The sequence below is a fragment of the Galleria mellonella genome, unplaced genomic scaffold, assembly GCF_026898425.1.
Source record: "Galleria mellonella isolate WM207_F2 unplaced genomic scaffold, CSIRO_AGI_GalMel_v1 utg57, whole genome shotgun sequence".
Classification (NCBI taxonomy): Eukaryota; Metazoa; Arthropoda; class Insecta; order Lepidoptera; family Pyralidae; genus Galleria; species Galleria mellonella.
In genome coordinates, this window is record NW_026442119.1 from 4,627,514 (window position 1) to 4,640,239 (window position 12,726).

The 12,726-nt window shown below is 31.2% G+C and overlaps 1 protein-coding gene across 1 annotated transcript; it reads right to left on the bottom strand.

The window, feature by feature from the left end:
- Positions 1–248: 248 nt before the first annotated feature.
- LOC113509590 (toll-like receptor 6) lies at positions 249–5,150 on the bottom strand. The gene has a single exon (XM_026892940.3). The coding sequence runs from the start codon at positions 4,939–4,941 to the stop codon at positions 913–915; it is 4,029 nt and encodes a 1,342-aa protein (XP_026748741.2). The 5' UTR covers positions 4,942–5,150; the 3' UTR covers positions 249–912.
- Positions 5,151–12,726: the final 7,576 nt, after the last annotated feature.

Below are 12,726 nucleotides of genomic sequence, written 5' to 3' on the forward strand. Positions count from 1 at the left end.
TAAAAACATTTTTATGTATTAATAGATTTTGTATATATTGATTATACGTCTATTATCGTAATAAATTTTTATTTTGTATAAATTATATATTTAAGCAATTAATTCAAAAATGCAATATTTTATTAAATTAAAATAATTTTAATAAATTATAAAAAATATATATGATTGATGTTAATTGTCGATAGGGTCAAACTAAATATATATATTACAATTGTACTGGTTTTAGGGTGATAAAAAGAAAAATGTGATAATTTTTATATTCTCATTTAATTTTGATTAAATATATTTAACAGTCGACATTTATAATAATATTTATTGTTGTTAGCCATATAGTTAATGATACTTATTATTAAGCACACATTATACTTGATAGAACGTAAGTATCATAAACCATTTAGTCAAAACTATCTGAAGTTTCAACCTGTCAATTCCTAACTAATGACTAGTATATCTACACAATACTTAACTTATGGATTAATAATTATACAATAATTACTTACAAAATATTTGGTAACAATGAGATAATACATACTATACGAAAATACTTATTTAAACATGCCCATTTAGTCATGATACTGGCAATTCTTTTCTTTTTTTACAAATATTACATCAGTCTTAATGATAAACAATAAATTGTTTATTATCATATTTATAGTACATAATTTACATTATACTCAAGGCTTTAATTTACATCAATTACAATATACATTTTAGTAACAGTCTCTTCAAATACATTTTTAACTACTAAGGAACAAATTAGTTGTTTTACATTTTGGCCAAATAATCTGACTCAACACTTTTGTAAAATTATCACGTATCAATAAGGCATGGCCAACTTAAAAAGCAGCCAACACATGTGCTTGGAATGTGAAGTTCCATTAAAATATCTTTAAAGATAAAAATAGTGTCTTATCATCTGTGAGCTGAATGGGTTTGAGGCAAGCCCTCGTGTACAGATGACCGTGGTTGTAAGTAACCCTGCTCATCAAGCATTGAAGGGGAGTGGGATACAGTATGTTTACGAATCGTATTTGGTGGTCTAGGCCGACCGCCGTATGGTTGTTCATAATTTTGAGTGTCTATTGAAATATAACTGTGGTGAAGATTTTCACCATCTTGAATCTGACTCGTCAAAGTTGTATTTGTTAACATTGACGTGTCATCTTCTATATTAATACCAACATTTGCAGTGGTTGGTGTTTGTGGCGGTATGGCATCGTATTTATACCAATGCTCAGGGGCAGTGGGAGATGCTGTATATCTAGAGGGATGCCGCCTTGCATTTGGACAAACGCCATGATTGTAATTTATTGTGTCTTTATTCCATTGTAAGTTGGAAATATCTGGCATAACAAACCTTATTTTTTCCCAAAACTTCTTTTCACCCCATAATAGGACATTGCATGATTTTAAATAATTTTGAAAATCTATGTCTAAATTTAGTGCACTTACGTCAGTTGTTAAAATGAAAACAACTCTGTGTCGTCGTATTGAAGGGTGAATAGATGTTATAATATGTTTCATCGCATCTTTGAATGAAAGTTTTGACCATTCATTTTGTAAGAAATTAAATGATACAAATATTAAAATTCTTTTGGAAGATTCAGCAGCATTAGTTATTTGGTCTGTTAAGTAATTTTCTGGTGCTAGTTGTAAATCTCTATAATGAAAACACATTGTGTAACCGGAATGTTCCATTTCAGGGGCTACTACTTTAGATACAAAGTCATCATCTAACAGACTATACACAGCATATCCATCATATAACCTATCTCGATCAAGCTCACTTTCTTGAATAGATGCACTTTTAAATAATCTAACACCATATTTAGAATGAGCCCAAAGGCGTACATTTTGTCTAAATGAGAATGCTAAGGCACCAAACAACAGAATTAGAATTACACTAATTAAAACTACAGCTAAAAGTGGCACAAAATTTAGTTTTATAGTGCTCACTTCATCATATTGGTACGGTTGATTCTCAGTAGGAATTGTATTGTCTGTCACGGTAGAATCACGACACTTATCTATAACGTCAAACACAGTTAGGTTAGAAATAAGTCCACTTTCGTCAGCACAGAACATTTCATCTGGATCTTCATAGTGTTTTTTAAACCAATTTTGTAACAATAGCACGTTATCACATGTACACGTAAATATATTTCCTTCAACATTGATGCTCTCGAGGTGTATAATGTGGGCTAATTTTTTGTCAAGATCAATAACCTTGTTACCTTGTAAATGAATAATTCTTAAAAAATTCAAGTGCTCAAAGGTTTTGTTTCCAACACTTATTAGGAGGTTATCATTCAAATATAACTCTCTTAAATGCCTTGTTTGTGAAAATTCACCACCATATAGCTCAGTTATGTGATTATTTTCAAGATGGAGAACATTTAATGCATGAAGGCCATTGAATGTGTCATTATCAATAGTCTCTATTTTACTATTATTTAAATAGAGCTTATGCAATTTCTTTTTACCAATAAATAAATGACTGCCAAGAGAACCGAATTCATTACCATCAAGATATAATTCAGTTGCATCCATGGGTATTTTTTCAGGTATATCAGTATACCCAACGTTAGAACAATCAATCACATTTGAATTCCAATTACTGTCATGAAAGCAAGAACAACCTTCTGGGCATGTCATTTTGCAATCGCATGCTTCGAAATCGCAACAAAAACAGCTAGATGAACAATGAGTTTCATATGAGCATAGAAACTGTGACTCTGGAACATCCATTAAATTAGATTTACCACCATATTTGTTGTTTACAACTTCGCATGTTACAGACTCTAAATCTACAAATCTAGGATATTGTCTCATGTGATTCCATAAATTAATTTTCTGTAACCAAATCATATGACAATTACAAATGAAAGGATTATTACCAATAAAGAATGTTGGCAAAAGTCTACTTTTTGGTATATGAGGCAAAGTAAATGCTGATAGTTCAACAGTTCTCAGCTTATTATCTGTCACGACAACTTTTTCTAACTTCCTTTTTTGTAAGAATGTACCTGGATGAATCGTGTGAATCTTGTTGTTATTTAAGAAAAGTATTTCAATAGATTCGGGTATCGACCTTTCATCGATATTTTCAATCGCATTGTAGCTTACGTCAAGCATTCGGATGTTTTGTTGTGCATTGTGTTCGTTTTCTAATTTAGTGATATTATTGCTATGAATATCCAACCATTCAAGATTTTCTGGCATATAACTAAAATCAAAGTAGATTAGTTTATTGTCCGATATGTTGAGCCAGCCAAGGGTATTCAATTTGTTAAATACGCCTCGAATATCAGTCAGCTTATTTCCATCTAAACGAATGGCTTTTAATGTTGGATTTGATAAGAATGCATCTTGTTCGATTGTTTCTATTTTATTAGATGCTAAGTTAAGAACTTGTAGTGATGGTAAAGTACTGAAAGTATCCTTTGGTATACTTGAAATATAATTATCAACAAGACGTAATCCATAAAGTTCTTCTAAGCCCTCAAAAGATACATTATATATTTTTGTTATGTTATTTTTGCCAATGTCGAGGGTTTTCAAAAATCTAAGTCTCTTAATACCATCAGGAATCGTATTTAAATTATTACCATTTAGGCCTAGATCTTGTAAATAAGTGATATTTTCGAAGCAACGATCGTGAATTGTTGCGATTCGATTATTGTCCAAATAGAGTTGATTTAAAACAAACAAATTTGAAAAAATATTTTCATTGAGTGCCTTAATTTTGTTGTCTGATATTGACAACTGATGCAAATTTCTAAGCTCTGCAAAGGCGCCATTACTAATTATTTCAATAGCATTATTATCTAAATTTAAGACTTGCAAATTATTTAAATCTTGAAATGACTTTGGATCTAATCGAATTAATGAGTTATATGATAGATTTAAAATAACTAATCTAATTAACCCAGCAAATGTGTCACGGTTGACCCAGTCATTAGTAAGTCGATTTCTAGATAAATCCAATTTTTCTAGTTGATCTAGTCCTTCTAATAATCCTGGAGCCAAAACAGACAATGAGTTGTTCGCTAACGAGATTTCCTTTATAACTCTCGACGATTGAAATAGTTCTGGAGGAACGGCGACTAACTTATTTCCCGATAAGTTTAAGATTCTCAAAGAATTTAGTCCGACAAAGGCTCTGTCTCCTATTTCATTTATTAAGTTGTTTTGAATATTCAGCACTTCTAAGGATCTGAGGCTGGATAACCCATTATCAGGTAATCTTAAAATATTGTTATTAGATAAATCAAGCATCTTTAATCCAGTGTTGCATGATTTACCTGGTGCGATTGGTCCTTTACCCCAATCAGAAAAGCCGATATCGGATATATCTTGAATTCGATTGTTTGTTAGATTAAGTGATTCCAAACTGAAGAGTGGACAGAATACTTCAGAAGGTAGCATGTAAATATTGTTATCGCCTAAATCCAAAGTGCGTAGTTCCATCAAACCACGAAAACTTTCAGCATGAAACTCCATGGTCATTGCAGGCCAATCTGTGTTATATGAGCGCAAGGTCAAACTAGTTAAATCACGAAGTGGAGATAAAACAGTGGCCGGTACATAGCGAATTTTGCAGTATTCAATGCGCAGGTCCTCTAGTTTTCTCAGCTGTCCCAAAAAACTGCCTGTATTCATGTGCAATGAACTCTCGAAGAAAAGTAAGTCTGTACATGTCAATTTCAACTTGTTGATGTTATACGCCTGCGCAGTGGTAATATTTTTAAACAAAAAGTCAGCGGAACCTATGGTTTTGATGTTACACGTGAGAAAGTTAGATTCACTCAACTTTGCATCCGAATAGTCCCACTGACAGCCGTTGGGGGCGGGCGGTGCGGAACGTGCGCGCGCACCGACCACTACAAGCAAACACATCCAAACTTTTAACAAAATCATTTCACTTAAGTTTCTGGTCATATTGTCACAATAAAATAGTTCATTTGTCCTTTATTTGTCACTGATAGTCTATATTTAAACTTTAAATTACTTTGTAGTCAATATTGTAAAGTTTATTTATTGTATAAACTACGATTTATAGCGCATGTAAACAGAGAATGCGAGATCGCGGTAAAACTTTTGACGCAGCCATGCTCCCCTGCGGTCGGGCGGTAACTGACCTACGTAAGTTTGAACGAACGAAAGCCGCATGGGTGTCGGGTGAGAAGTGTGGGGAGTAGGGGGACGGGGTGGATCACAACGACGGGTGAGTCCCGCTCTGCATCGACATTACAACAGATGGCACGCGTGTTTTTTGAATACTCAAAAATATTGTGTGTTACATGCAAGACTTGGGCCTGCACAGTTATGGTTGCATCTCCTCGAATTTCATCTCAAGGGAGGTCGCAGTACGAGTATAATAGTAGCTTTCATTGACGCATTGATTTTTGTTACATTTAAAAAATCTTTTTTCTCAAAGATATTCTTAATACATTATTATTGATTTGTCTTATCGCATTAATAATAATAACATTAAAAAAAAACAAAAAAAAAAAATTATTACCTATATTAAAATAGATATTGTAAAAATTAACGGAAATAGCACGTATTTTCTACGCTACGCAAACTATGTTTAAGAATGATGAAAGGGGAGGACATTTTATATAAACGCAAAAATGATTGACAGCTTCAAGTAAATCGAAACTCAATACTGACAACATTGTATTATTTAAAATTCTTTTGATTTATTTAACCTAAGTGATTTAGGCAGATGCTCGACATTGTTACAACATTGAATGACTTGGTTATTTTAAAGCCATACCCTGATTTATTCACCGCTTTAGTCAATTGTATCTATAGGAGAATATCACTATTTATACAAATAACTTTCAAATAATACTATTCAATATATAAATATAAGATCGTAATATATATCTAATTTTGCAACTTGTTATGATACATATAGTTTATATTGTTGTCCTTAAATGTTTTATTGTAAAGCTGTCTTGTACAGCTAGTAAATAAATAAATACATATGTATATGTGATTTACCCAAATATATATTTGAAAAATAAAGTGTTTGTTTTTTTAGGTTTGTTTTCTAAATTTATTTAGTATACGATACTGGCTTAATATATCGATAAGTTAAAACATTTTTTTTTTATATTATACGTATAATAGACAGTGTAACATCCCTTTGAAGTTTTATGAAAAGAATCTAAGAACATAGGCACATATTTTTGGGCCTAGTGATACATTTTAGTACGCTTCGAGTTTCAAACATTGATTGCATTATTCAATGTTTAATTTAGTGTAAGAAACAAAATATACTGTATCTACAAAATACACAATATATAGGTAATATACAAGAATATCTTCACTAGGCATATTATAACTTTAAAATATATTAGAGCCATATATCTATTTCATTCTGTAAGGATAAAAAAGAATTTAATGGAACTAGTTAGTCATAAAAACACGTCCATTGAAGAGGGCCATCGTGCGTCACCGCGAAGACTAATCGCGGGCCATCGGATGCCCAAACACGTGCGTGTCGAATCAAGTCTACCGTGGGAGACAGTTACAGACCTTTACAACAAACATCTCGAAATGATCACTCAGATTTTAAAATAATTCTAAATTCGAACCACAAATTAAATATAAACATAAAAAAGGGTTACTACGCTGTCTCTACGATTGCATTGGGTTATGACCTCACAAAATCTATAATATCTATTGAAATAAGTGAAACATAACATAAAACATTGTAATGAGTAGTAAATAATCAGGGTGTGATATAAGTTATGGGCTTTTATTATTCGAGATAAATGGCTTCACTTACATTTGGATTGATTGCGTCTTATGTTTTATTTCAATGTTTAAAAATAATTTATTTTATTTTAGTTTTTGTGAGATGGTAGGTAGAAGTATAGTTGAGTTATTTGTTTCGATAATCAAATATACATAATACAAGAATAGTTAAAATTTAATTTATTTTACGAGGACGAATTTTCTGTAAATTAAATGTGATGTTGAAAGAAACGACAAAAATCAGAATGAGTAAGCCTCTACACCAAGACTCAATTACAAAATGTTTCTATTTGTGTGACTAAAATTGCAACCTGTCATTTCATTTAAGAGAAGAAATGAGCACATATTTTCTCTCATTAGGATAATACTTCACAGTAAACGTTAACTAAAAGCTAAGCTATTCTGTCTGGCCTTCATTTACTACTTTATCTATTACACCTAAGGTCACAAAATTTATTTGTTACAGTTGTCATACTGATCTTTTAAAACAAGTCATTCTAAGAAAAAAGGTCTTTAAAATCAAGGTCACACGTCTCACTGGCCTGACTATTGATATTCTCAGTCAATATTGAGAGTCAATATCTCACGTGCCTATAAGGTCCAATATTTACCAGCTAACATCAACCACAATATTACCACTTATCTCGTAACAAGGCGACTCCGAAAACATCTTATAGCGATCTTCCCTTAGGAACGTTATATAACAACTATTTGAGTATATTGACATTGTTCGATATCTCTGGACTAAGTTCAACACGACTTTTATGTGAAATAATGGCTCTGTCTGAACTATTTATGGTTGTTTTCATTACACACGTAAGTGAGACGTTTTATACGTGAACTGGTTTAATTAAGAACGCATCTGTATGAATTTTCATTATATTATAATATATATAGTTAATATAATATATAACATAAAATATAATATAATATATAAATAGTTGTATAGCACAGTTTAAAACTCTTTACTACTAGTCTCCCAATAAATATAAACAGGTAATGTGTTACGAATTGTAATTATTCAACAACCAAGGTGTTGGACCACTAGATATTTATTACACTGTAGTTGTATAAATTGTTTTAAATTGAAAGATCATCAATATACTTTTTTGCACGTATGTAAAATCTCCAAATTACTCAGCGAGTTATGGAGAGGGCTATGCTTGGTGTTTCTTTGTGTGATAAAATCTGAAATGAGGATATCCGCAAAAGAAGCAAAGTAACCGACATAGCCCGAAGGATAAGCAAGCTGAAATGGCTGTTCAATGTTGACAACTGACGGGGAAAAAGAATAAAAAAGGAAAAGAAAAATTCAGATTAGGTTGAACCATTAGATGGAGTGACAACCGCATTGTGATCAAATGCATTTTAGAGAATCAGTAGATGCAGGTAGCTCAGGCCCGTTCCTTACGGCAGTCTACGGGGAAGCCTATGTTTAGTAGAGGACAGATAATGGCTGATATGATGATGATATTCATGTACTTATTAACAAAATTAAATGTATTAAAAATAACATTTATGTCAATACCAGATAAAACAAAGTATAAAAAACACTACTCATTGTTAAAAAACCAGCCTAGTGAAGTAATTTCTATGTAATTAATATTTTTTGACGTTTCGATCACTGTTTCATTATCCGAAGCGAACTCTGTAGTCAACCTTAAACAAAATATTGATAAATTATTCGGTACGGGAAAAGTTGTTTTGTACAGTTTCGCAGACTATGCAGGAGTAGTCTATTAAAAAATCGATATTACTCGTATTAAAGACAACGCCCTAGTACTGAGTATTGCATTATTGATGATCATTGACCCGATTATAAAGCTTAATGACTTGATAGATTAGTGGACAACGGAAGTGAGCCAATCACAATAGATAAATTACGTTATAAACATAATATAACAAATACGACAATAGTAAAGAATAAAGAGCTAAATAACATTAAAACGGAAGCTTTAAAAATAATTGAACCACGTGAGACTGAGAAGATAACAATGGGATGCCGAAGCAAAATTGTAACCGAAACTGACGACAACATTAAAAACACCTTCTATTAGCTATAACCAAAAGTCCTTTACGGCAATTATACTTTTGTACTCAGTGAATATGAAAAAGGGCGAGGAGAAGATAAAAACCCCGGTCTGTAGAGAGAAATTAACAATATAACTTATACGACCAGTTTCTTGAAAATGCAACAAAAAAATTCAAAGCTAGAATATGCAATAAAATGTCAGGACCGTCTTGGGAAGACAAAAGACGTCTACCGCAATTACAAAATTGCCCTCAAAAAAATTGGTTGAGACAATAGTTTTGACTCAAAAGTGCTGATGTTTCACGGGTGTCAACACCACAACTAAATGAATATAGTAATGCTTAAATTTATTACAATATTGTGTATTATTTGACATCATATTTTGTTTTTTAAAAGAATATAGAAAGAATCAAACTTATACTAGACAATTTTGTGTTAATAAACAAACTTCTAGTTTGTATTAAATATGAAGTCTAGACTTGAAAGATAATGTGAAAGCTGAATTCGCGCACTAAATTGTAGTAATATTAATTTAGGTTTGATCACATTTTTAATAATACTTACATATTAAATCAAAAGAAAATCTAAGCTTTATTTTAACAAAACTCATATTACACAATATTTTGTGTCATACAGTGAAGATATCGAAGATTGCATTATAAAAACTAGTATTTTTGAACAAGTAGATATTATTCTTTTTCTAGGTATACAGACAAATAGAGTAAATTTGATGCTGCGGGTGCGTAATTATAAATATATTGCTTGGTATTCTCTAATTAGAGAGACTCATTCCTTACGCATTATACCTATCTATTTATTTTATAACATATTTTATTGTAAATTTAAGATTTTTATATATTAAAAAAATCTACTCTATTCCAGTATTCTTTAACAAATCATTTTACCATATAAACATATCTCACATAAATTAAAGTAATATTATTATAATTCTGGAATATTATTTCTTATCATCCAGTAATGTAGAAGTTACTTTCTTCTGTTCGTCGGGTAACATTTTTAGGTATCATTGCTCGCAATTTAATCAAAATTCATGGTTGTGTTTTAAAAGCGTGATTGTTATTTGTAAAGTGAGACATCGATGTTACAGGTACGTTGAACGTTAAAGGCTTTACAGATAATCTGGGCGAAATATTGCTTGCGCCCCGATAGAGGTGGTCGCCACAGGGATGAAGGAACAGAATGCTATTGTGTTAAAAAACAAAATTTGTAAACAAGTATTTTTAGAATTGGTACTAGAGAATTGTGAAAGATAAGCATAAAAAATGAAATACGGATCTTTTTAGTGCTTGTGTGCGTGCTTAGAGGCTGCTTTGCTGCCAAGATTAAATACGATGTTTTTTATGTAACATCAAAAAGAAGCAGGATATATTCGAAAAAGGATAGTGATACTACTATCCTTTTTCTGGTACTATTTTTTTTCGAGTACTGTATTATGCAGTATTTTTGGCAATTTTGAGTCTATTTTGTCAACATTTTTATCCCTTTTATCGAAACGATCTGGATTGAATTTGATTTAATTTTACCTTAATATAGATTTTACAAGTGACCAATAATGATGTAAATAGAGATCAATATTATATTTTCTATGTGCACCTAATACATAAAATAAAAGTATTATTTCTGTCCTTTCTTTTATCATCTATTATAGCTAACAAAATATATAACCTACTTGCAGACAATATAGGATTTAAATATTTAAAAAATGAAAATATTTGGTAAAAATTTTAAATTAATTAGAAGGATTCTCTGTTCAATTCAACTCATTGGTGGTCCCAGGAACAGCTACTCCCAAGGCACGTTTCGAGTCAAATAATCTGCAAGAAGGGGTCGAAAACAGAAAACGCTTTGTGCTAAAAACGTCGACCCCTTATCTTCCTTAGATGGGTCGCGGCCATAGATATAAGAAGATAAGTTTACTGCCAGCAGACGAAATTTACATACATACACCTTTGTTAATTTGTATTGTTTTTAAAGACTATTTACGTTTACTTTAGAAATTACTTTAGAAAATAAAATGGAATTTATTATAGCTTGCGCAAGTGAGGTACATTTTGTAAACGAACAAAATTTTCCTTTTGTTTGTCTTGTCTTTATTGGCTTTTAAGTCCAATGAGAGATGATTTTAGGTAAATACTTAAAATTGGATACAAAAATAAATTATTTATTTTTAGGATAATAAAGATAGATTTTATTCTCTTATCCATGTCTATCTCATACAATAACATGTGTATCATTGATTTAGTTTGAAGGATAGACAAGGGCTATAAATACATTATCATTATTACGAATAATATGCTAAAGGATAAGTTCATCTGTGTACTTCATTTCATTTCAACTTATTCAAGTTTTAATACCCATTTTTAGTTGAATAAGGAAAGTCCAAATATCTTTATAAAGTTTATATTGATTATAGGTGTTAGTAAGATAAATACAAAAAGAAACGTTGTCGAGCCGATTACAAAAGGACTATATTTACATTATCTACCTCCTTATAATTTTACATTGACTAAAGATAATTTTATTTGAGTCATAAATAATGGATAATACAAACAATGAATGTTTACTTCTTAGATATTTATACGAATATGTACGAACAAACTAGACAATATTCATAAATATTAAGGAACAAAACAAATATCGCTATCGGTGCCGTGTCTCGCGACTTTATGTCTACACAGAGCCTGCTTCCAGAGGCTTAGCACGAAGTCATCATTCATAAGAGGAGATATCATCGTGGTTCGCCATAGCCACGGCTTTCTGGCTTGTTAACAATAAAAACGTTATCCACCGCTTACACAAAATGTATCTCGGAAAATGTCCAACCTCAACCTTTTAGTTGTTTTACGTTCCCAGCCTCGTTCGAGTAGACACTTTTGGATGGGAAGATATCACGCCTTACATTTTAATACTTTAGCAATAGTCATGTATTTATTTATTCATGTCAGGTCCGTTATAGGTTAGCCAAAGAACCGTATGCTAAAGATGGATACTAGGTGAGCAAATAAGCATACTGGCGACTGATCGGAATGAGCGTCGCATAATCTAATGAAGTTTTTGTACATTTTTTAAAGTACCTTGAAGAACTCGAAACCATAGTGTCGTGGGAAAAATAAGACCATAGCAGGAAGTACATTCCATGGATAAAAAGAGCATCGATGCGGAGAAGCTTCTTTTAAACTGCGCTAGACGGATCCAGATTCCAAGGTATAGTAGAAAAAGACCCCTTAAACTAAAATATTATTGAAATATTACTATTATTTATAAAAATATCGTTTAGATATGCACTTAAAAATAGTCAATACCTGCATATTCTAGTTGCTTGCTAATTAAAAATGTTTTAATACTAACATTCGACATAATACCTATTGCTAGTTACGAAGCACTGCCAATTTCTTTAAATAAAATTGGCAAAGCTTATTTTGATGAGTAACATGTTATTCTCATATTCCTCAAATAATAAAATAGGTGCAAGGACCTTAGTTGAATACATACGAGTATACACTTTGTATAGCACGAGTATAACACTTTGGGAGAGATGAGTCTGTTGAGGAGTATGTATAGCTATTTCAATTTTAATATAATATAAAAATATAAAATAAACGGGTTTCTTAATGTAATGTTTATATAAACAATTTTCTGTGACATATATACCTTTAAAAATAAAACTCATACAAACTCTTTTATATTATTTAGTATATTGGAAATTTAAAACAATCCTTTATCCTTATTATTATTTTGTTCTATATTAGTAAGTTGCAACTACTAGTAAAATCTCCCTAGGGGGAGGCTTATATTCAGCAGTGGACGATTAATAACCGATATGATTATGATGAAGTTACATTCATCATCAGTTTTTTTTTTTGTTTAAAATCGTAATAAACAGGGTAACACTCCTTTAATGT

Bases quoted from the DNA above. Each gene is read 5' to 3' on its own strand.
- LOC113509590 (XM_026892940.3), bottom strand. From the start codon at position 4,941: ATGACCAGAAACTTAAGTGAAATGATTTTGTTAAAAGTTTGGATGTGT.